This window comes from Manis pentadactyla, chromosome 9, assembly GCF_030020395.1.
Source record: "Manis pentadactyla isolate mManPen7 chromosome 9, mManPen7.hap1, whole genome shotgun sequence".
Classification (NCBI taxonomy): Eukaryota; Metazoa; Chordata; class Mammalia; order Pholidota; family Manidae; genus Manis; species Manis pentadactyla.
In genome coordinates, this window is record NC_080027.1 from 110,508,596 (window position 1) to 110,534,492 (window position 25,897).

The 25,897-nt window shown below is 42.9% G+C and overlaps 1 protein-coding gene across 1 annotated transcript; it reads right to left on the reverse strand.

The window, feature by feature from the left end:
- Window positions 1-3,119: 3,119 nt before the first annotated feature.
- Window positions 3,120-21,464, reverse strand: RNASEL (ribonuclease L). Its single transcript, XM_057507937.1, has 7 exons — window positions 21,399-21,464; window positions 18,180-19,832; window positions 10,774-10,859; window positions 9,395-9,600; window positions 8,477-8,609; window positions 5,999-6,132; window positions 3,120-5,371 (listed from the first exon to the last, which is right to left on the reverse strand). The coding sequence occupies exons 2-7, from the start codon at window positions 19,657-19,659 to the stop codon at window positions 5,191-5,193; spliced, it is 2,220 nt and encodes a 739-aa protein (XP_057363920.1). The 5' UTR covers window positions 19,660-19,832; window positions 21,399-21,464; the 3' UTR covers window positions 3,120-5,190.
- Window positions 21,465-25,897: the final 4,433 nt, after the last annotated feature.

Consider the following 25,897-nt stretch of genomic DNA (forward strand, 5'->3'; position numbering starts at 1 on the left):
GAATGGGAAGAGGCTGCCTTAAGTGTCAGCTCCAAGACTTACCTCTCTCCCAGGCTACAGCTCCCTCAGGGGCCCTCCAAAAGTCTAATTTTCTCCTTAATTCCAGGCAAGTTCTACTCAATTCCAGTGAACTTAAGAAACACCTATAACATACCAGGCACCATGTGAGGCTCTGGAGAAACAGCTGTAAACACACCTGTTACGGAGTACAGCACATGGGGTAGAGCTGTTGCCTTTAGTGTATGCAAGCTGGCAGCAAAGAAAGTTCCATCTGGAAACTGAAACTCAGAGGGGGCTGGGCTGGTGGGAAGAACCACAGACGGTGAGTCCACAAGCCTGACTGTGTGACTTCTTGGATGTTCACAGGCCAAGGGAAGTTAAGGACCTAAGAGCTGCTGCTTTTATGGGCAGATGCCTTGAAAAAATTTGAGAGATACCAGAAAACATCCCCTTTTCTACCTCCTGCCATGACACCTGCAGTTCTACTTTTCAATTATATTTTATTAGGGGCTTAAAGCCTCTTCATTCATTGAGAGACCCATATTGGATGACCACCTTCTAAGAAGCATGGATCAACCAAACACAACCAAAAAGTAGGTGCTTTTACTGAGCACCTACTAAGTGCCAAGCACAATGAACACACACACACAAAAAAAACTGGGCTTCTAGATGCTCACGTTTTAAAAGAAAGACTTATAACTAGGTAATTATAATTTAGTGCGATATTGTAATCATAGCAGCATTTATTTCAAGGAGTTATTGAAATCTTTGTTCAGGCACTGTGCTGCATGTCAAAGATGGGATATAAAGTAGACAAACATCACTGCTATCATGGACCTAATCTTGTCATCATGATGAGGAAGATACTTTTTTTGTAAATGTGAACAAATAAATTTGTTAATTTTAGATTAGTGATTATGTGATGTCATAAAAATTGATAGTTATGAACAACTTTGGATAAAGAAGGATGGACATTTTACCTGAGGCCTAGAAGATAAAAAAGAACTACCATGCAAAGTCTGAAAGAGTAAAACTCCACATAGAGGGGACCACAAAATCCATGGCCTGGAGGAGGCAATGTTCTCAGCAACCTTGAAGAACAGAGCCAGTGTGGGAGGTGAGCCTGCATGATGGGCGGGTGAAAGCAATGGGCACAAACATAAGACACTGCCGGTTCACGCAGGGCCCTCTATGTGAAGGTAACAGTTGGGTTTTATCAGAACTGCAACAGAAAATCACTGGAGGATTCTAAGCAGGGAAGGGGCCTGATCTGATTTACATTTTTTCGAGATCCCTTTGTGGACAAAGGTTGTTGGGAGGCAAGTATGGAAGCACGGTGGTTGTTTGAACCAGGCAGTGGATGCAAAGGGCTAGGAATGGACTTGGTATTTATTTTGGTGGGAAAGCCAACTAGACTTATTAACAGATCGGATGTGGCACAGCCCGAGGGGAAGGGAGGATGGGGAAAAAAGAAACAAGGCTGATAACTTTGGGGCATTTAGATAGATGAGTGAACATCCATAGGTGGAAGCTAAATTTTAAAACATGGGTGTCATCCGCCTGTTTGTGTTGATATTAGTCATGGTATTTGAAGAAATCATTTAGGGAGAAGGGGAAAAAGTGAATAGCTTGAGGATTAAGTGAAGGGCACTCAATGGTTGGAGGTTGAACAGAGAAGGAACTGGCATAGGATGCTATGGGAAGCAACCCGTGGAGAAGAAAAGCAGGTGAGTGTGGTGCTGACGCCACCAAAGGAGGCAGGTGAAGAGCGACGGAGCTGACAGCTGAATCAACTGTTAGGAAATCGATAAAGACAGTCAAGAGCCTTTTGGACTCAGCACTGTGAAGGTCATAGGTAATCCTGACCTCCTAGGCTTCAATGCTGAGGAATGGGCGAACGCCCTGATACCCACCCTCACCATGTCCATGGTAGCTCCCAGGCAAAGGGTGTTCCCGGCTGGGGCGAACCCCCTATTAAACCGAAGTAAGTCAAGCTGAGGGGTAGATTGGGAGAAGCCATGTTTACTGCTCACACCTTGCTCGCACTCACTAGTTAGGCCTAGCCCCGTCTGTCTCCTCCGGCTGCCGCTCATGCTTTGCTTCCTCCAGCCAAGGCTCCATTCGTCTCCTCTGGCTGCATCTCCCTTTGACTCGGCTCGCGTGCTTCTCCTCCGGCCATGGCTCTGGTCGCGGCTCACGCTCTACCTCCCCACCTGCCCTTTCCAGGAGGAATTCCACGGTGACTGACTGGCACTGGACCAGTTAGGTACCAGGAATGGAGGGGAGGAGAGAATGGCCGTTTTCTCTTCACTCCTCGTCCCAGATCTATGGGAGGCTTGGCAGTGGTAAACACCTATTGTTATGTAAATGAACTGAGGCCAGGCGGGAGATTCTGGAAATTCTGCCATTTACCCCACAGCCATCCAGTCTGCCTGACCTCCTGTTTTTGTCACTCCAGAAAGCTCACACTCTAGACTTGCAGACCTGGATTTGCAACCCGCCTCTTCCACTTACTACCCACACGAATTTGGGCAAAACAATCCTTTCTAAGTATTAGTTCCCTCTTCTGTAAAATGGGAATAATGGCATCTTACAGCATCATCCTGGATGTTAGATGTCTGTATAAAAGCATCAGGCACTGGAAAACGGGGTACTCAAGAAGTGGTAACTATGCTTTCACCATGATTGTCTCTATGTGGCTTGTCCAGTCTATTCCACAGAGGCAACCTCCCCTCTTCTCTGTATAACTGGCACATCTGCTTGACAAGCCCGGCCACAGAATCACCTTGTCTAACAGAGTACCTAACATGAGCTACAAGCTCAATTAAATGTTTGTGATAATGACAACTGGAGGGAAAATAGTTGCAGCATATCCATAGACACCCTCAGAGAATTAAAGCAGAGGGTAAAATGATCAGTTCCTTCCTTCTCACTCTGCAAGGACACCCAGGGCACATACTGTTCCAGAATTACTGGAGGACTGAAAGTAGACTCCTTTTCCCATTATTAAAGACCAGAATGCACTTTCTAAAACTTAACCAGGAATTACTCATTGAGCATTTTCTATTTTATCACTATTCTCTCAAGTAGAAATGTCAGTCAGAGGAAATCAGACTTACTGAGATGATTCAAAGTTTTATTGAATATGCTTTACAAGTGGACATTTTGATTGACATATCCAGGTACTCAGGATAAATCAGAAAACCAAAGATTCTAAAGCAATCTTGCTGCTCTTAAAACCTTAAAGAAAAGCCTTAAGTCTCTTTATCCCAGCACTTCTTACTTTCATTTAGTGACACCTGTTTTAGACACTCCTCTTCAGAAAGAACTAAGATACTGAGGGTTGTCCCCCAGCTCCTCCTATTACCAAGCTCCATCTTAACCACCACAAACGGATCAGTGGAAAGAACATTGGACTTAATGCCAGAAAATCTGTTCAAATCAAGACAGTAACACTTTCATTACACACTTTATGTTTTAAAGTAAATCAATATGCCTCTAGCCTTAGTTCCCTCATCTGCAAAAGGATAACAACACCTTACCAGATTGTTTTGCAAACTAAAAGACAAAATATGGAGATGTAATTTACAAATTATAAAGCACCATAAAAATGAAAAGTAGCACAAATGATTTCCCTCATGTGGAGTATAACAACAAAGCAAAATTGAAGGAACAAAACAGCAACAGACTCACAGACTCCAAGAAGGGACTAGTGGTTCCCAAAGGGAAAGAGGATGGGGAGGGGGGTGGGAGAAGGGGATTACGGGGTATTATGATTAGCACACATAATGTAGGGGTGTCACGGGGAAGGCAGTATAGCACAGCGAAGACAAGTAGTGACTCTATAGCATCTTACTCTGCTGATGGACAGTGACTGCAATAGGGTGTGTTGGGGGGACTTGATATGGGGGAATGTAGTAACCACAATGTTGCTCATGTGAAACCTTCATAAGATTATGTATCAATGATACCTTAATAAAAAAACAGAAAGGTAGCATTACTACTCATATATGAAGACAGCTCATTCATTTTTCAATGAATATTTATTGAGCATTACCATATGGCAGACATTTTGCTGGGCAGTAATGATACAGATAAAAAAAATATGTATCATTGGCCCTAAGGAGCTTAGATTCGAGTGGGGGAGAAGCATGTGCACATGTGGCTACAGGTGCTAGGGAGCCAGAATGAGCCTGCAGACTGGAGTGTGGAGAGGGAGTATGTTCAGAGGGCTTCCTGAGAAGGTTGACACTGGGACTGTCTCACTACAGATCCAAAAGCAAGAAAACAAATCTGAGTCACTCCTCTGTGAGGTAGTGCACACATTCCGTTGTCCTGGGCCCCAAGCTAGTTCAGAAGTGGCCCAGTCCCTAAGGCAGAGTGTCTCAACCTCAGTACCACTGATATTTTAGTCTGGATAACTGTGCTGTGGGGAGCTATCCTGAGTGTGATAGAATATTTGGCAGCATGCCTGACCTCTATCATCTAGACTTCAGTGACATCCCCATTGAGTATTACTGTCTTAAGGTCATAAAAACCAGTGCAGGGGTTCTAGGTGAAATTCGTGCAATCAGTGCAAAGCTTATACTAGGTGCTCAATGAATGAATGAATAGTGGATGAATGAATGATGCAAACAAATGAATGAGCTGCCTGAAGCCCCTTTGACATATGCCTTTGGGTCTCATCCATAAGAACCCTTGTTAGTAACAAAGTAATAAGGTGCCCACGTGAGAGGTGACAATGGCACTATATCCATTTATACAGTGCTCTATGCAAATTGAATGATTTTGGGCAAGTAGCTCAAACTCTGAGTCTCAGGTCCATCAGTTCTCAAATGAGGATAATAAATCCCATCTTGCAAGGTCATTAATAGAATTAAACGAAATAACTGATGTAAAATATACAGCATTAGAAGTCGAGGGACTTACTCCTTTGGTGCAATTTAAAAGGAATCCTAGCACAATGGCCCATCTCCTGCTACTAAGCTTTACCTGTGAAAAGGTCTAGGGTACTTTCAGCATATACTTTCTGGTTATAAACACGTGGATAATGCACAGGAACTGACATATCTGCTGTCTAACTCATCTCTCACCTACAACCAGGTGAGTTAAGAGGCCCAGAGAGTTGTGACTCGCCCAGGATTCCACAGCTAATTAGCACCTCCCTGAGCCCAAACCCTCAGTTAGCACTCAGGACTGGCCAGCCACCTGGCCACAGGCATCTCCATCATCCCAAGGCTTGTTTGCGTAGCGAGTTTTTGGAAAATACTTGCTGTACTCTGTGTTCTGTAGTTTCATATAGACATACATGACCAGATCAGGAAATTTCTTCTGAAAATACTGGGAAGGTTCTCCAATTATTGACTTCATCCTGAGATGAAACATACATATCTCAGTATGCTTGCCCCAAATTTCTCTTCCCCTCCTTACATCATCTGGCCCAGGAGATCTCTTTCTCCCTTGATTTCCATAGCAGAATGAGTAAGAGCTTTGGAATCTGACAAAACAAGCCTCACCTCTTGACTAATTGTGAGAACTTTAGCAACGTAATTTTTACAAACGTCAGTTTTACCATCTATAAAACGGAGATGATATGGTCCCACAATCCCTAACTGATGATTTCAAAATCCAGTTTGCAGCTAACATTTTTTACAGCAAAAGCTAATTTAACTAACATAGGGCTACTTTTTAGACTTCCATCACCCTGCATTCCCTTTGCCAGCTGCTCTGTGTCCTGGGCTTCTTCACACAAAAGAGCCACAGCTTTCTTTCTGTTCAAGGGAGCTCAGCAAAAGCCAAGAAGGAATATGAGAGCCTGCTGGGCTTGCCCAGTGTTCATTGTAAGACCCTTGTGATGAAAATTTTCCAAACAGAAGGGAGGCATTGCTTTTCTTACATCAAAATTTTCTTCTTTCCAAAAATTGCAGATATAAACTTAGAATTGGACTCTCTAATCCTCCTTTCATAGATGACTTACAGGAATGAAAACAGTACTTACTTCTTATTCTTTTCTTCATTAATGTGTTCTCCCAAATTCCGGATGAACTTGAGCAGATCACCTACAGTGTCCCGATAGAAATTGCCTTTTTTTTCATAAAACTTGTTCATTTTTCCTAGGACATAGTTGTCGATCTAAACAACAAAACATTATGCAAAAATGTGGTAGCAACACAAAAAGAATCCTGATGAAATGTTAATACAAAAATGCAAAATACAAATTTGAATATATGCTACTAATTAATGAAGCAAATTAATAGAAAAGAAAGAATCGAAGTAAATACTGGATGCCAAAGTCCTAACTGTGGTTGTATGTGGGATTATAAGTAACTTTAAATTCTTGTATCTGTTTTCCAAGTGAACTGTTTTCATAAGAAATTTAAAGATATAAACATGGTTTAGAATATCTTTGGCTCTACACTAGAAAATTTGCTCATTATACAATATAGTATTTTAATCCTTGTGGTCAACTGTCCAAATTTGTACTGGGTTACATTTCCTCCATGAAGAAGGCTGCCCAGACTGAAGCCAGGCCCAGCAGCTATTGCCAAAGTGAGTGTGGTTGCTTTTTGTTTTGTTTGAATTAAATTTCTAAATGTTACATGATTCTCCTTGCCTCAAGATATCCCAGGGCAACTTCTCTCATATTAATGCCTTTCTTTCTGTGCTTGCACCCTTGTAGATGGCTCTCATATTTAGAAAGAATTTGGAGTAAGGGAACAAGATGCAACAGCCATGAAGCCAAAGGTCCCTCAGGAAGAGTATCTGGTGACTAGACCAACACTAGTGAAGCCCTGCTGCGACTGCCCATGCAGAGCACTTGGGGAAATGCTGAGCAACGTGTGCGTGCAGGAAGGGGCGGCAGGAGGATACGATGGAAAACTGGGTTCTAGATCTGTGCTGCCAAAGACTGATTATATGACTATGAACATGGGCAAGTCACTATAATTAGCAGAAAAGCAAAAAGGGAATTAAAAGGTAAGAAATGAAATCGATCCAAATTCAACATAAGTCAGTGAAGTTGAGGGGAAAGAACCAGCGTACTGGAAAACAAAAGAACAGGGTTTTCTTCCGAGCTCTGCTTATCTTGGGCTTCCTGGTCTAGGTATTTTGGGTTATACCTTGAAGCCTCATTTCCTCAGCAATTAAATGTGATGGTGGGCTTGATGGCACCATAGCTTTTTCCAGTTAGCAGCTTTAGCACATGGCCTCTGCAGCCAGACTGCCCAGCTTCAAATACCTCTGCCCCCCTCTAAGCCTTTGGGGGAAAAAAAAAAAATTACTTTGTGCCTCAGTTTACCCATCTGCATAATGGAGATAACTGCCTCAGAGGTTGTTAAAAACTGTGGTAATTTACATAAAGTCCAGAGAACTCTACCTGCCATGTAGTTAGCCCTACATCATCAGCTATTACTATCATCTGCTCCAGTTTCAAATTTCTGTTTGTACAAGTTAATTTTTAGCTGAAGGTTTATAGACCTCCATTTAGCAAAGGGTCACAGCACACCTACTCTATGCCAGGAATACAATGGACAATCCCTGCCTGCATGGAACTTAGTAGGGTAGCAGGAAATATGGACAGTAAGCTGGCAATTATGAATGTAATTTGCAGTTTAGAGGAAAACAAGGGAGGAAAAGCAAAATGAGGCCCAGAAGCATAGGTGTGGGAGCCACAGTCCTAGATCACGGTCAGGATAGGAAAGCTGTTGGTCTCCATCAAAGACGGAGAATCATGGAGATTAGGAATTCCCCCATAGCGCTCTGCACATCTCTGGGGTACACAGCATGTGTCACACAGCCGTTGTCTGTGGGTCTCTCAGCCCCAAGTGGACCATGCTGTACTCTGCTTTGTATTCCCAAGGCTTTGCATGAGCCTAGCACACAACTGGTGCTTGGTAGACGTTTGCTAATCAATAATAATGAAAGTTCTATATAGAACTGACTAGATCGAGATAGTGATTAATTTTTTCCATTCCACTCTATATTCAAGTTAGATGGACCTTTTCTCGAGGAGGAGGAATTGGAAAGATCATCTTTTCCTTGTAGTCTGTTTTCTCAGGCAGAATGTAGATGTGTCTGTGGGTCCTCAGAGCTGGGCTGTTCACAGGCAGGGAGGCAGCCAGTCTCCCCACAGACTGAAAGGCTGCAGCCCCTCCCTTGGGCTAAGCTATATTCAGTCAGGGGCTCTTGTCGCTGTTATAACAGGATTACTAGCCGGGCCTCTCTCAGAAAACAAGACTTTAGGGAAAGAGCAACAGAAAAGGAAAAGCTTGCAGGGTGGGACAAGGCCAGCCCAAAAAGGAGCCTGGGTGAGAGAGAGTGTGTCAGGGGTGCCTGACCTCTGCAAGAGGGAGCAGAGGCCCTGGAGAGCCCCTGCATTGGGCCAGGCCAATAGCATAAAAAAGGTTAAAAAACAAAATTACCCATTACACAGATTCTATTCCGGGAATAACTTGGCAAACGTAGGAATTATTCATACCTTATTTGTCCACTGGGCAAAACTCGTGGGATATTCAGAAGTTCCAGGCTTCAGTAGCTGGAGGATCTTGCTTTGAACTTTCCCCACTTTGATGTCAGATTCATTTCCCACATCCCTAAGGGTCCTATAGCGGCTGAGGATGACAGAATTACAATGGTCATTTCATCCTTCCCACTCTTTCCAGAAAGAAAAAAACTGTTGGATTTTGGTTTTTGATAAAAGTAGTAAAACTATGTCTCTAAAAATTATGCATGAGGGGAAGACAGCCACCAATCTCTCTCTCTCTTCCATTCTATTCTATTCCATTTCGTTCTATTCTATTCCATTCTATTCTAAGTCTAGTATATTCTTCAGAAGAGAAAACCGGAATCCAGATAGGTTAAGTCACAGCTCCAAGGATGCACAGCCAGGAATTGCCAGGCTGAGCGAAAAGCCTGGGTCTGATGATTCCCACACTGACTGCTGCTGGCACCATCCCACCATGATGGTTAACTTTGTGTTAGTGTGACTGGCAGGTGGGGTGCCGGGAGAGCAGATTAAGTATTATTCTGGTTGTGTCTGTGAGAGCGTTTCCATGTAAGATTAGCACATGAATTGGGGGACTCAGTAAAGCAAATGGCCCTCCCAACGTGAGTGGCCCTCATCCAATCCACTGGGCCTGAGGAGAACAAAGGGCGTAATCCTCCCCTTCCAGCCTGATTGTTTCAGCTGATTGTTGAAACAATTGAAACCTGATTGTTACATCCATCTTCTCCGGCCCTCTGCTCCCCTAGTTCTCAGGCTCCTCAGCTTCAGAACTTCTCAGCTCCAGTTCTGCATGAGCCATTTCCTTATGATAAATAAACACACACACACATACACGAGAGCATCGCTGTCTCCACTCTGGAGGCCTGGGATATACACTCCAGTTTTAATTACCTCTCCCAACTCCAAAAGAAGGGGTGACCCAGCAAGCCGCTCAGATGGTCTTTCACTTTTTCCCCAGGGTAGAACAGGTGATGAATGAGGCTCCGAGTTTCCTCATCTGGAGAAAGCTGAATCACCTCTTCATTGCTTTTATCCTTCAGTGTCTCAAAAAGGATGTTTCCCTTCCTTACTACATACAGGACCAGCCGTCCAAGGGCCTGCACAAAAACCACAGATCAAGTGAGAGGTGTTTATGAATCACCGCCCTGTTTGGGCTACTTTGGAGGGAGGTTCAGGTTCTGAGCAAATGGAAAATGGGAGGAATCTCGAAGCGTCCACGAGCTGTTAAGGAGAGAAGACACAAATTCATGCAGACAACTCTTCAAGGTAGTATATTGGCCCCACCGTTGAGTTTCACAAGAAGCGAAAGACAATCCTGGGCCAGAGCAGTCAGGGCAGACTGCTTAGAGTCAGAGGGATTTGAGCTAGACCTCACAGGATGGGAAGAATTTAGATAAGCAGGGGAAAGGGAAAGATCTTAAATAAGGGGAATACCAAGAATCAGGCTGGAAACTGAGCCTTTGGGTTGGGGCTCTGTCTGGCAGCAGGCCCAGATCCAGCAGGACGCAGTGGCGGCCGCAGGAGTTAAGCCACGGAGGCAGGAAAGGCCCATAGGGAGGCCAGGATAGAAAGCTCCTGCACCAGGCAAGAAGCTAAAAATCTGGAGTCACAGAACCATAAAGGCCAGATGTGGAAGAGCTCTTACCTATTGGATTGAAAGTACAGCTCCTGGGGAGTTCCCTGGGGAACAGCTGCCCTTATAGTGTCGAATCAGCCCCCGAGCTTCAGTCTGTAGAGGCCAGGCTATGTCTCTGCTGTCTCCTCAGGAGAAACAGCCATTTCAGGGTCTTAACCTTTTTGGCCAAGTCTAGTCTCTTTTGAGCTGGGGGTCAACCCCATCCCTCCCATGCTTTTCAGATGGCCTTAGTATCTGGCTTCCTAGTCGCTGAGCACACAACTTTGAATGGCATGGGAAAAGAAATCTCATTAGGTAGAAAAAACCTCTACAGGAATTTTGGAGATATTCTAGAGACACCTCCTGGAAGTAATTCTAGAAGAGGTAAGGCATGCTTAGTTTATTTACTATTTAGCTAGTGCAGGAAAAGAGATTCAGAGAGACCCGAAAGGAGCCACAGCAACAATCTATTCCACACCAACCCAGGGAAATGTCATTGTGTGCAAGGCAGTGAGGGCAGTGTGCCCTGGGGGGGGCATCTTGAAAGTTCTTTCCTTCCTAGATAGAGTAGGAATGTCCTCTAATTGGCCACAGGGAATTAGGTAATGAATGAATAAGGAAGCAGAAAGATGGAAAAGCTGATTACAGAAATTACCTCCAGATCGTTCTTGATTCCCTGTGGATCTCCAGCCCACTTGGTGCTTTTATCAAAATCTGCCAGGCAAACAGCATTCTTGGAATCTAAGGGATAGTTAGCAGAGGTGCATTGAAAATCCTTACCCTCCATGTTATGGGTCATTACTTTAAATAAATTTGTAATAACAACATGCAAAGCATCATCTCTGAAGTAGGCAATAATAAAGTTTCTATCTGCCTCTTTTCCAGGCCAGGGGGTAAGGAAAAATGAGAATAAACTTAAGCAGTTCCCCATTCAAGCAATTTCCAAAGGCAAAGAGCACAGATTTATAAAGAAACTGGTGGCAGGAGTGAAGGTTGCCTCCAATGGCTGCAGAACAAGTCCAAGATCGCATTAGCATAGTGACCCACCAGATCAAGCCCACCACCACAGCCCATTAGGACACTGTAACCAGTTGTCACGATCATCTGTGTGCTTGTAATGAGTCCCTGCCTCCTTCCCCTTCAGAGTTTTTCTCCCTTGAAGGAAGCCATCGAGTGCTCAGAAGAGGAAGGCATGGATGACAATAGTCTGGTCAAAGGAAGGCAAGTCAATGATTTGTCCTCGAAGAGGCGGCCCCTGCTTCTGGCTTGAAGAAGTCTGAGAAGGCAGGCTGGGTGACCTGAGAAGGGATGATGGCCAGTGCAGTTGTGTGCTTCTTGAACCCCTTTTATTCTGAACTTAGACGCCAAAGTTGCATGGAAACTCAGAGTCTAACAAAAATGAACCCATCCAATTATTCAGCCGGTGTTTAGTGAGGGGGAAAATGATGGTGACAAAGGGGAACACAGTCCCAGCCTTACAGAGTTTAGAGTCTCTGGGTGAAGAAATAGACACTAAATAGACACTGAAAAACCAAAAATTAACTGCAATTTTGAAAGACTAACCAAAAGTGCAGGTGCTCTGAAAGGCCATTACAAGAGGAGTGACATGGCTGTGTGCGGGAAGAAGTCTTCCTCAAGGAAGAGACACTTAGAAAAGATCAGCAGAATCAGGGTGGACGAGTGGAGTGGGGAAGAGAGGGAAGAGAATTCCAAATAGGAATTCCTGAGGCGGAGTGGAACCCAAGAGTCCCACTCTGACTGAACGAAGGACCGGGTGCCTGCAGCGGAGGGATGAGGTCAGGAAGCGGCCTGCGGCGGTGATGAAAAGGCAGGTGTGGTACAGTCAAAAACCAGGGACTGTCTCCAGTTAATTGAAGCCATAGATTCCCCTCACTGTTTGCGTTTCATGCTGCTTAAATTTGAAAAAGCCTAATGGAACACTTAAGCAGTTAACACTCATTTTTTTCTTTACAGGCCCCAATTTTTACTTTTAGATTCATCAGATATTGTTAAAGTGCTATAAAAGTTTTAAACACCTGCCCTTAGTTTCTGTGCTTATTTGATCACAGATTGTTACCAAACAGTGGATAGGCAGATTGGCAGGAAATCTAGCCATCCCATCCGGCTGCCCATAATTAAGATTGTATTAATAACAATTAAGTCCTCTTTTATTTCGCTCTGGTCTCATCCTCACTCCCACCACAGTGATATCATCTAGGATTAATAACTTTTAAATGTTTTATTAAAAAGAAAACACATGTTTAGGTTACTTTAAACAATTAATTATTTCTGTTCATTCTTATTTCTGTAAGTCACTGTTTTCTCCCTGACTCTTCTCTTTCCTCACACATAGCATCTAACAGTTCTTGCATGTAGGGTCTGAGGGCAGAAAGTTTTCCTGAATATCTGAATGCTTTAAAAATGTATTTATTTTGAATCGCATGTGAATAATAATAATTTGACTGTTGTGTCTTAAGTCCATTCTGTCTGCTATACCAAACTGCCATAGACTGGAAGGCTTAAACAACGGAAATGTATTTCTCATGGTCCTGGATGTTGGAAATCTGAGATCAGGGTGCCAGTAGGGTTGGGTTCGTGCAGAGGGCCCTCTTCCTGGCTTATAGACCACCCTCTTTTTGCTGTGTCTTCACACGGTGGGAAGACAGCTACCTACCTCTATGACCTCTTCTTTTTTTTCTGATCTGATATTTTATTTACTTTTTGGGAAAATAGTTTCCAAAATTTTTTAAATCAAAAGGACTCACAAGCCCAAAGATAAGGATCTGTATGTTGATACAACCACTTTCTCCCTTGAGTCCTGGGACAATGGCTGCAAGGAACAATGAAAGCCAGGGTGTGCAGACACAAGGAACACTGGCTGGGTCACAAGAGCCGCATCCCAGAATACAGGGTCTTCTTTCTCTCAGTCCCATGAAGTGAGCATGCTCAGGAAAGCTATGAAAATCCAGAAAACCTGTAGATTAGTTGCTGGCAGTGACCCTGACCACAGGTAACAGGTCTTCAGTTCCTGAGTTCTGTAATTCCCAACTCATGAAACCATAATTGCTGGAATATCTGTGGATGCCTCTTTTTTCCTTTTTTTTTTTTTTTTGGCTGTGACATTTTTTTCTAATTAAAGTATCATTGCTATACAATCTTATGAAGGTTTCACATGAAAACACTGTTGATTCAACATTCACCCATATTATCAAGCACCCCCCCACTGGTCTGCCGTTGTAGCCACTGTCTATCAGCATAGTAAGATGCTATAGAGTCATTACTTGTCTATGACCTCTTCTTATGAGGGCACTAATCCAGCCAAAGCAATCTTGAGAAACAGCAAAGCTGGAGGCATCACACTTCCTGATTTCAAAATATATTACAAATCTAAAGGAATCAACAGTGAGGGATTGGCACAACACCAGACACACGGGCCAATGAAATAGCATTGAGAACCAGAAATAAACTCATGCAAATAAAAACACACAACTAATATTTCACAAAGCAGCCAAGAACACTCAATAGGGAAAAGGTAGTATCTTCAAAAAAATGATGGTGGGAAGACTGGATAGTCACATGCAAAAATATGAAATTGGACTCCTATCTTATACCACTCACAAAAATTAATTCAAAATGGATTAGACTTAAATGTAAGACCTGAAACTGTAAAACTCCTAGAAGAAGGCACATGGGAAAACCCCCTTGACATACCTTGTTATAAAACCTCCTTGTTAAACCTATTTGAATATAATACCAGGAACATAAGCAACAAAAGCAAAAATAAACAAGTAGAACTATATCAAATGAAAAAGCTTCTGTATAGCAAAAGAAATGATCGACAAAGTGAAAAGGCAACTTATGGAATGGAAAAAAATATTTGCAAATCATATATCTAATAGGGGGTTAATATCCAAAGATAAGAAAATTCATACAACTCAACAGCAAAACAACAAATATTCCAATTAAGCAATGGGTGAAGGACCTAAATAGACACTTTTCCAAAGAAGACATAAAAGTGGCCAACCAGTTACATGAAAAGGTGCTCAACATCACTTCAGGGAAATGCAAATAAAAACCACAAGGAGATATCATCTCACACCTATTAAAACAGTTATCATTGAAAGGACAAGAGATCAGTGTTGTTGAGGATGTGGAGATAAGGGACCCCTTGTGCACTGTTGGTAGGAATGTAAACTGGTGCAGCCCCCATGGAAAACAGTACGGAGGTTCCTCAAAAGTTAAAAATACAACAACCATATGAACAATCATATCAACCATATGATCCAGCAATTCCACTTCTGGCCATATATCTGAAGGAAATCAAATCACTGTCTTGAAGGTGTATCTGTATTCCCTGGTTCACTGCAAGATTATGTATAATAGCCAAGCATGGAAACAACCTAAGTGTCTGAGTGTCAGTACATGCATACATATATATATGCATGTATGTGTTCTTCATTATGTGTATTATATATATTATGTATACACAATGGAGTATTATTCAGCCATAAAAAATAAGGAAATCCTGCCATTATGACAATGCAGACGAACACTGAAGGCATTATGCTAAGTTTAGTAAGTCAGAAAGACAAACACTATTATGATCACACTTATATATGGAATCTAAAAAAACTAAACTCATAGAAACAGAGGATAGATTGGTAGTTGCCCATAGCAGAGGGTGGGGGAAATGGCTGAAGGTGATCAAAGGATACAAACTTTCAATTACAAGATGACTAAATTCTGGGGATCTGATGTACAGGGTGGTGGCTATAGTTAACAATACTGTATCGTGTACCTGAAAGTTGCTAAGAAAGTAGATCCTGAAAATTCTCAATACACACACATACAAAATGGTAACTGTGAGGTGATGGATGTATTAATTAACTATACTGTGGTAACCATTTTGCAACATATATATGTATAAAATTATGATACTGTACACCTTAAACTTACAAAATGTTATGTCAATTTTATCTCAATAAAAGCAGGAAAAAAAATTGTGATTATGAAAAAAAAAATGCCCCAATCCTATTCATGAGAACTCCACCCTCATGACCAAATTATATCCCAAAGGCCCTGCTTCCAAATGCCATCACACTGGAATTAGAGCTTCAACATATGAATTTAGGGGGAACACAAATATTCGGTCCACATCAGCTATTAAGTAGGTTCTATCTCTTTTCCTTTCTTTTTGCATCCAGGTTGCTGATGTCAAGCTGATTCTGGTTTCTCTGTAGGCAATTTGTTTTCTCTTGGTAGCTTTTGAGTTTTTCTCTTTTTTCTGACTCAGTGGGTATTTTTTCCTTATCTTAAGTTCTAAGTCTTTTCAATAAGAGAACTATGCCTAACTAGCCTGGACTTACTCAGCTTTTGTTTGTTTGTTTGTTTTTCAAACATTGCTTCAACTTTGTTCTCCCTCTTCTCTCCCTCTGGAATGCCTGCTGACTAGAATATCTGGCTCTAATTCATGATTCTAAAATTTTTTAATGCCTTCCATCCCTTTATATTTTTCTATTATCTCAGAGGGGAATTTCAGGTAAATCTTCTAGCTCATTAATTTAAACTTCAATCCAGTCTTGAGTTTTTAAAATTTAAATAGTTATACCTTTAATTTCCAAATTCTCTGATTCCTTTCACAATGCTTATCCTTGTTTCTTGGATGAAATAAACCTCTCTTTGTTCTCTGGTTTTATTAATTATACTTCCTTTATGTCCTAATTCCCAGAATCTGTGAATGTTACTTTATGTAGTAAAAAATTAAATTAAAAAGGGATATGGCAGATGTTACTAAATTAAGAATATTGAGATGAAAGAGATTTTCCTTGGTTATCGAGTCCTAAATGCAGTCACATGTGTCCTGATATAAGGGAAGCAAAGGGAGATTCGACAAAAGAAGAGAAGGTAATATGACTAGAGAGACAAAGATTTGAGTAAGGGCAGCTAGCAGCTATCGGGAGCTCAAAGAGGCAAGGAACAGTCTCCCTTATAGCCTCCAGATGGAATCTAGCCCTGCTGAAATCTGGACTGATGTAATATTTCTGGTCTCCAGAACTGTGGCAGAAAAACCTTCTGTTGTTTTAAGCCACCAAGTTGTGTTAATTTGTTTCAGCAGCTATCAGAACCAAACACACTTAGTTAGCTGTGTTTCTTTGGATGTAAATTCTTCTGTTTCATCCATCTCTTTCATGGTTTTGACATTCCTTAAATATCTTAAGTGTTTTTTTACTGTAAGCACTGCACTGCAATGAAGAATCTCTGATGTCTTGTGAGTTGCTTCTGTTAATGCCACCAACAGAGGGAAGGGATGGCAGCAGTTATCAGAGCTTCTGCCTTTCATATTATTCAGTGAAACTCAAGAGTAAGCAGGACATGCCACTTAATAGGGTGCTTTGGCAGAATTCTATGAGTTTAACTGCTTTTTGTTTCTCTTAAGATCACCTCAAGTAGTACCCATCTGCCAACATACAGGCCGGGTCATGGAAGCTTGGTTCCTGGGGAAGGGGGATGCACAAGTTTGGCCTTCCTAGTTTACACTGCTGCAGCAATCTGCTTGTTGGCTGGTCCTTTATCCTTTCCTGCTTCTGGCTTACATTATTTTGAGTGGTCCTTCTTTGCACTGTCCCCACTTTTATGAGTAATATTTAGCTGTGGCTTCTGCATTTTTCCTGGGCTCCTGTGTCCTTCCTAAGTCCCATCCTATCCATGTTCAGTCTCTCTTTGAGTCTTGAAATATTTTGTCTTGTAAAAATTATTTTTTTTATTTCAATCACAGCTATGAATTCATTGAAACATCTTTTCCTATCATTTTAGGGATTTAATACAGGGAAGGTCTGCAGTATGTTTTAGGTGTACCACTTTGAAGCAGAAATATATTCTCTCTTGTTCAAGGTTAAGAATGGAAGAGGTGGTGCTAGAAATTCCAAAGAACAGGTAGTCACAAGTTATTTTTCTTTAGAACACGAGATATGACCCTTTGGCATCAAGATCAGCAGTTAGAACCAGGAAGGACCTCGCCTGTGGCTGACACTCAAAGACTCTGCATCACTTGGTACAGCTGCACCTATTTCTGCACCTATTTGTCACTCTCCACAACAGAGTTGCTTAAAACCAGGAAGGAGTACCCTACCACCTGTCCTCAAACCAAACTCCAGATCCCAGTTGTCTGCTTATGTATACCTACTTCTCTCCAGGTCTCTCCCAGGACCTTAACTATTGTTTCCTGCCTCTTCATACCTGAACCTTTTTCCTGTTCCCTTACACCTTGCTTAAATCTCAATGCGTATCTATCTGTACATTAGGTATCTGCTTCTGCTTAGCCCTCGACACAAGCACCTGCCCTTTGCTGAGCATCCAGAGTGCACAGAAGACTCGTCTATTTAACACACTGCATTTACACCTAACAACCTTACGAAGGAGGTATCCTCAGTCTCAGATGAGGAAACCAAGGCTCACAGAATCAAGTGCCTTGTTTGAGGTTCCAGAGCTATAAAGTCGGTGGCACTAGGCTGCAAGCCCCCTGAACATGGGTAAATCTGAAGCTCTTACTACTGTGCCATCTTGCCTCCTGGGACTTTACACTCAGCTCTACTTGTTTCCTTTCAGGTTGCCTTCATTTACTTTGTTGTACCAGCAGATTCTGGCTTGTTCTGCCTGCTTGCAGTCTATTTTACTGCGTCACATCTTGTCTCAGCATCTCTAATTTTGACCTCCATCTTGTCATGAAGTTTCACAGTATCTGTCACCTTGCCAGAAGCAACACACCTTCAGGAGTCTGACTTGCAGACTACTTAGGAATTCTAATTTCTGGAACCGGCTCCATCTGAAATATACCTTCATATATGTATTTGCCAAGAGCAATACAATTGTAGACTGGCATTCTGTTGGCATCTGCAACCACCATATGGAGTTTATAACTGGTAGCAGGAGAGACTGCGCTATAATTATGAATTTGTCGCATTCTTCCTCAAACTGGGTAATCCTTTTATTCTAGTCCTTTATTCTAGTCTTTTCCTATCCACAGTGAAAAGACGCCCAACTCCAAAAACACTGGAGACTCACCTATTAAAATGTTTTGTGGCTTCAGATCCCAGTGAGTGTATCCACACAATAGGTGTAATTCTTCAACAGCCCTAAATACAGATGAGAGGACATTCCGGGCAAACTCATCTTCTTCGTTTTCCACAGCCTCCCCTCCACGCGTGGCCAAGTCCTCCTCTAGGGTCTGCTCACAGAGGGCGAGGCACACATACAGACACCCATTATGGCTCTCACACCCATAGAATGCCACCAAGTCACTGTTTGTTCGGCTGCTCTGCAAACAGGAGACTTCCTTATGTCCACGTGTGCTACCTTCATAGAATCGCTTCACAGCTACCTCTTGCTCTTCATAGAAGCCCAGGTAGACGCCTCCCTCAGAAGTGTCAGCAATCTTATATTCTTCATCAATAAAGATCTTGAGTTTGCCAATCACAGGGCGGTACATCGCGTGGAGATGTGTGAGAGCTGCCCCCCAGCGTGAGCTCTGAGGCTTCCAGTCTTCAGCAGGAGGGTGAAAATATTCTCTGGCTCCATGAAGGACAAGAAACTTTGCAAGGGAATGGTCGTAATTGCGCCTTGCTAACATAACAAGATCCCCACAATCGGTGCTGGCTCCGTGCTTGCACAACAATTGGGCGATTTCTTTTAGTTTGAGTTGGACAGCAAACAGCAGTGCTGTGTTGCCCTCTCTGTCTGTATCATTGATCTCTATATCTTTTCGTTCCAGAAGCATCTGCACTAAATCCACGTTCTTCCTTTCCACTGCCAGGATCAGGGGTGTCTTCCCTTTTTCTCCCCTCACAGTGACATCAGTCCCATGGTCCAGTAGAAGCTGAGTAATGACTTTCACATTCCTATCATCAGAGTTCTTAAGAGCATGGATCAAAGCATTCCTGCCCATATTGTCACAGACTGTGACATCTGCCCCCATCTCATCAAGGAGAATCTTTACAACCTCTAGATGGTTATTTTTAGCCGCATCCATGAGGGCTGTGGCCCCACCTTTCCTAATCCTCTCTTGCTCCTCCTTCGTCTTCCGACGCAAGTTCACCTCTGCTCCACTCTCATACAGAAACCTTAAGGCTTCCACGTTACCATATACAGCAGCTTCCATGAAAGCTGTGAAGCCATGAGAATCACACTCATTCACATCTGCTCCTTTAGAAAGGAAAAGCTTGAGTAACTTCACATTTCCAACAATCCCAGCAAGGATGAAGGGAGTAGCCCCATTCCTCTTCCTCAGACAAGGGTCGGCACCATGATGAAGCAAAAGACTCACAATGTCCTCCCTGGAATTTTGTACTGCATTATGCAGAGGTGTCCAGCCCGAATGGCTTTCCTGGAAATTGACATCAGCGCCCCTTTCCAACAATTGCTGGATCAGCTTGACATCTTCTTTTCTAACAGCTTCAATCAGCAAATAATTGTCTTCCACCGAAGCTCTTCCATTGCTGCAGGGGGTAGATCTGTCCTGGAAGTCAGTATGTTTCTTGGTCTCCATGGTGATAAAATACCACTGGCTACAATGTTTTGCCTTTTCTTTGAGAAAATGAAAACTTACTTCTTTGGGCCACCATCACATGGAGCTCATAGAAACTCCCGTTAGGGTAAATAGGGATAACGAGACCAACAGTACAAGGAGGGAAATACTCTTGGAGTCTTCTGACATTCTACCTGGAGATGAGAGAGAGACTTTGTAATTTTATAATAGTGAGAAAACATTTGAATCAGATTAATTTTACTAGCAACATTAAATATAAGAAAATTATTACTCTATAGTCCCACTGCCCAGAAATAGGTGGTGTTAATATTTTAGTATACTTCTGTAGATTTTTTTAAAACAGGGTCATGCTATATAAAAGTACCTTTGCACCCTGCTTCCTTTCACTGAATGCCATACTAGAAACAATTTCCTGTATTATTGCAAAGTCTTTTAAAACAATTTTAATATGCCATTAGTTATTCATTTCCCTATTACTGAGCAGTTTTTAAAAATAATTTTTAAACAAGATTTTTAAAACTAGAATTTTTAACAATTCTAAATAATGGTGCAGCAAATTTAGCTTATTTTAGCTTGTTTTCTTATGATAGATCTTCTAATATATTTCTTATATAGATTTCAAAGAACTGAGCCGCTGGTCAAAGGATATGACTGTTTTTAGGGTTCTCAGCCCATATTAATAAATTTCTTCTGATGTCATATAAACACATTGTTACTAGAAATAGGTGGTGTCTTTTAAAAAAACAACAACAGAAGCCTCATTTAATAGGAAAAAAATATGTTTTTTGCCGATTTGCATTTTTTATAACACAGGAAGTTTGATCACTCTCAGCAGACTCTTACCCCGGGTACGTGTGCTGCTCTTTAAAGGAGTATCGTGTAGACGCTGGCCTCAGTAAGACCTAGGTGTAAGCTGCTGTTACTTCCTAACTGTGTAGCCTTACGTTATTGAGTCTCAGTTATCTGTTCCTTCAAATGGGGCAACAATAAATATAGTCACCGCCAATAAAATACAACCCGAAAGTATGGAAGATGTTAGACATTCAACATATGATGGAACTAATTATGTCCCTCTAGGAAAAAAAAAAAAACCTTTAATGCATCCTACTGTCCCCACCCGTCTGCATATACACACTACACAAATAGGGAAGGGAGGGGGCAACTTGGCCCAACTGCTCTGATTAAGCTCTGAAAAATATAGATCCAATCCAAGCATCAGACAGCACCAAACGGTTACCCAAATATTTCTAAGACTGCATCTGCAACGCCTTCCACACAGCAACCGCTTTTCAGCAGGCTCGCCCTCTGGCGGTCTCAAAGCCTCCACCCTCAGAGGTCTAATCAATTGTGCTACAGAAGCTCGACCACCAGGCGATGAAACCGTCATGCCAAATGTTTGTACAGATAAGTCCCGTCACAGAGGGTGTGAGATGAGCTGGTGTAAAGATGCAGAGAAGGAAAGAAAGTCAAGAAACTCCCAGTTCCTTTAAATATTCAAGTCGAGAATAAAGACAGCCCAGCAAAAGCCCGGCCATGGCTGAGTCCCGCTTGCAGTTTCGTTTTCTCCGTGTGCCCCGGGATGCCTGATTAGGAGACCCAACCCTGCAAACCCGCGGGCTCCGCGCTCCCCGGCACTCCCAAGCCCCGCACCGCGGCCCCCTCGGGTCCCCTGACCGAAAGAACCCTTAAAGAAAACAATTCCGCAAGCTTTTCCAGCTCTGCTCCTCTGGCCATCTTACCTTCTGAACTCAGACGCCTCCTCTCACTCCTTCCGCAGCAAACAGTCCTCACCGGCAGGAATCATTTCCTCCTCGGGACGTCAGCGGGCAGGGCGGGGCCGCGAGGAGGAGGGTTCGGCACCCGCCCGCCTCCCCTGCCCACCGCGGACAGCCTCCCCTCCGCACCCCTGACAGCCGGAGCTGAGCTTTTCCTCTAGGAGAGGAAAAACCGTGCCTCTCCCCCGGCAGCTGGTGGCTGATTAGAAATCCAAGACCCTGCTGCCGACCTTTCAGCCTCTCGGGTCAGAGCATCTAGCTCCATCCTTACCACAGTTCCAGATCCCTAATCTTCTTGAGGGAAATGAATGGTAAATAACATTTATTGGGCACCGACTGTGTGCCTGGCACCATGCGCATTGCTCCACAAGTGACATGGTCCCAGTTAAGCCCTAAGAATCTCGCTGCTGATGAACCTGAGGCTCAGAGAAGCTAAATAGGCCCAGAGCCCCAGCTCCCTCACATCTGGGGGTGCTCAGCTTGCTGCCCTGAGGTGATGTTGATGCCGGGGTTCTTGTTCACGAAGCCAACGAATGAGCTTCACAAACACTCAAGGTAGGAGAGCAAGGTACAGGCTTTTATTTAGAGATAAAGTGAGAGGACAGAGCTCCTGGCTCACGCCAGGAGGGGACAAGAGAGTCCGTGGTGGTGCGCTGTCTAGTTTCTAGGGGATTTATAGGCAGCTGAGAGACTAAGAGCTAGGGATGTGGATCCACCAGATGGTCTCTAAGTGTTTATTCTTAAAGAGACACTAAGTTTCTTATCAGTTTTGCAGACTATTTTGTGGAGTTAACGTAAGAAATTTACTGCTTTGATCCTTTCTTAGAATAGCAGTTTCTTGGCTTGGGAGTAGATCAGTCAAGGCTGCTTGTCTTGCTTTCAAGGTGAGCTGAGTTATTGACTTGATTAGGGCTGCAGGAGGAAAAGCAGCATCTGGGTAAAGTTAAAGATAAACTGGGCCTTTTAGCAGCTAAAGTAAATTTTACAATAGCCTCATTTAATTGACACAAACAAGACATGGGCTATGCTGAGGTATTTTCTTATCTGGGGGATGTTCAAACACTCCCGGCCCAGCTATTCCTGGCTTTTTAGTTTTAACTAATCTTTACTGAAGAATGCTTATATTCCTAGTTTAATATTTTACTTTAGAGAATTAATGGGACTGTCTCTGTTTAATTGTTTAATATGGAGTTTTGGTAGGGGTCTTTTTCCAGAGGCCCTCTCCCTACTCTGACTACACCCACGGTCCCTGTCTCAATGTGGCGCCCTCAGAAGGGCACAGGGCTGGCAGTCTGGAGACCTGGGCCTGCAGCTGGAGCAATGGCTGTTAGCGGACAGACCTCAGGCAGGTGGTTTAACCTTGTCAGGCCTCAGTTCTCTCACGTAACATGGTTTGTAAGGTCCCTGCTCTAGAAGTTCTGTTCTTGCCATTTTCCCAGCACGCAGATTTATGTGTGTACCTAATGCTGCAGTGGGAAACATTCGTGTCCTCAAAGAACATGCAGTCTCTCTCGAGACACAGACCCCTGACCATCTTGAACCAGGAGAATCAAGCTGGGGGTGGCCCAAGAGACATGCAGAGTCTGACAACTCTCATGGCAGGAAGAGACATCAGTCTGTCCACAGAGACCACAGCCACTAGGCGGGGTTCAGAGCTCCAGACTCTGAAAAGTCACAAAGAGCAGAGGGGAGCAAGCCCAGGGGTGGGTGGGGATCCTAGGTGGAGAACGTGCAAACAGAAACCAAGACCAAGGACAAACAAAGATGACCCCCCCATCCCTCTGGTTCCCCCTTCCTATAGCCAAGAGGTTAGAACTGGGGCACAATCCCTCACCCTTTCCTTCTTTTGACCAGAAAGATCCCTAAGACTGCAAGGATTGCCTCTAAGTCTGGGAATGAACTGTGCTTAACTTACCAGAAGCCCTTCTTGGATCTTGGCAAGAAGACATGGGGTCATATTGAATCAAATACAATATTGATATTCTCACTACTTCATCATGACTTTGCTAACCAAACCTAGACTTTCCCCCTTTCCTTTGACTGTAGTAATCATTTACCTTATTTATTCTGTGACCTGTTAAGAACAAAATGAAAAGATGAGAAAATAGAGATGAAGGTAAAATAGGAAGTTTAAATTGAAAAAAAAACTACCCAGGAATGTTCATGACACAAGCAATTATAAAGTAGAATTCTGAAAGAGTAAACAAAGGTGTAGGAGGAAATACAGGCAAAGGTAAACACCAGGCACACGTAAGGCCAAGCTAGCACTTGAGAGTGAATGGAGGCTATTGCTGTGTCATTCCGTGCACATGGCGGAAGTAGGAAATGGCAAGACCCTTGCAAGCCAATGTCAAGGCATTAAGTCTCCAGAATGTTTCAGAGCAATGATGCTGAAACCAGGCCACCTAGCATCAAATCCAGATTCTTCCACTCTGCTAGAAAGATTACAAAAAAGTTTTTTCAACCCTCTCTATACCCATGCCCTTTGCAATTCAACTTTGTACTTCCTCTAATTAAGGAGGAGAATCTATTTCCCTCCTTGCATCTGGGCTGGCCTGGTGACTTGTTTTGCCCAATAGAAAGTGGCAGAAGGGGCAGTGTGCCAGTTCCAGAGCTAGGCATGTCTTTGTCTCTTGGAACACTGCCACAACCATACAAATGAGCCTGGGATAGCCTGCTGGTGAGAGAGGCACTTGGCCCAGTCACCACCATGGCCCAAGTCAACAACCAGCTGATCCTCAGATATATGGCTAAAGCCGTCCTAGACCAGCCAACTCTCACCAGCCCACCAGCTGATAACAGACACAAGAACCAGCCACACTAAAATTAGCCAATCAGGGCCCAGGTAAGCAGGAATACCTAGCTGGCCCACAGACTCATTTTTGCTTATTATTTTAAGCCATGGGGTTTTGTTATGCAACAATAGCTAACTGATATAGCCACTTGTTAGATCTCTGAATTAGAGCAATTCATTTAAACTTTCTGGGCCTCAGTTTCTACATCTGTAAAGTGGGGATATTAATAATAGTAGTAGTTACCTCAGAGGAATGTTGTGAGGATTGCAGAAATTAATATATGTGGAGCAGTTAGAACAGGGCCCATTGTATATAAGTAGCTACAGTTTATTGGGCACTTATTATCTAGGGAGCATTATGATCTTTTAAATAAACTTTTCCATTCTGTTTTCACAAAAGTCCTATGAAGCCAGTACTGTTACTATTCACCCATTACAGGGGAAACTGGGGCTCTGTGAACTGAGTAATGTGCTGAAGGTACTCAGGTAGTAGGTAGCAGATGTGGGGCTGAATTCAATTGTCCGACTTACGAGCCTGTTACCTCAATCATTGTACCACATTGTCTTGAAACTACCCCTTGGAACTGGAAGATGGAATAAGCTAAAGACACAGAACTCTCTCTTAAGTGGGGGCCCATTAGAAATAAAAGATTAATGCACACATTATTGCTTTTCTCAAAGTTTAAATTAAATCATTGCCTAGGTCAGTGACCAAAGCTCAGAAATCACCAACATTGTAAGTCAAGAGATAGATTTTCTCAATGACGGGGATGCAAGCTCCATTATCTAGCACCTGACTGCAAGACATCCCTTACCCTTGGAGTCTTTCCTCAGTTATTTACATTTCAAATCGTTCTTTCTTTCCCTAAAGCAATTTGAATAGCTGGACCAATTTAAAAGTTTCACTGGTAGGAAATTACCTTGAGATCAGTGCTTAATACACTCTGATCCTTTTTCCTTTTACCTAAGAGCTTCAGTTTTTAAAGTTAATTTCAGTCCCATTCACTAAAGACTTTTTAACCCCTGTACCCACCAGGCTGTCTTAGAAATTAAAATAATAATTCTAATTTCCATTAAAATTTTACATCCTTATTAAAATACATGAATAAACAAAACTACAAACTGTATCTCTTGGATAGAATTCCGAAGGAAGGAGCCCAACTAAAGAGGATGAAAGGCAAGCCATGCCAGGGGAAAAGCATGCATTGCCTGCTCTGGTCACAGGGGGGCAGCAGAGGGTGAGGAATGGTGGGGGGCGTTCCAAGGCACGGGAAGCACAGCCACTGATTTGGAAACAAGATTCGCTGACCTGGATTTGAGCAAGTACTGTCTCAACTAATAGCTCAACCCTCAATTTCTTCATCCAAAAATCTGGGATTCCCTGAAAATTAGATGAAACACAATGTGGAAACAGCTGTATTAGACTTAAAGAAAAGTAGAATCCTGACTTTGAATCTTGGTTCTTCCATTCCATTAAAAAAGTCAATACGTAGTTACTGTCTGATGCCCACTGTGTACAAGACACTGTGTTCAATACTAGGAATCAGATAATAATAACAGGTAATATTCATCGTGCAAATATATTGTGCCACACACTTTCATTTCATTCAGTGTTCCCTATGAGACGTGTACTCATTATTCTCATTTTACAGACAAGAGAACTAAGACT

Bases quoted from the DNA above. Each gene is read 5' to 3' on its own strand.
- RNASEL (XM_057507937.1), bottom strand. From the start codon at position 19,659: ATGGAGACCAAGAAACATACTGACTTCCAGGACAGATCTACCCCCTGC. The intron at 10,860-18,179 runs GTGAGTCTCCAG...ACTATCCCTTAG, and splicing joins GCCACAAAACATTTTAATAG to ATTCCAAGAATGCTGTTTGC. The intron at 8,610-9,394 runs GTAATTAAAACT...TGTCATCCTCAG, and splicing joins TTCTTTTGGAGTTGGGAGAG to CCGCTATAGGACCCTTAGGG.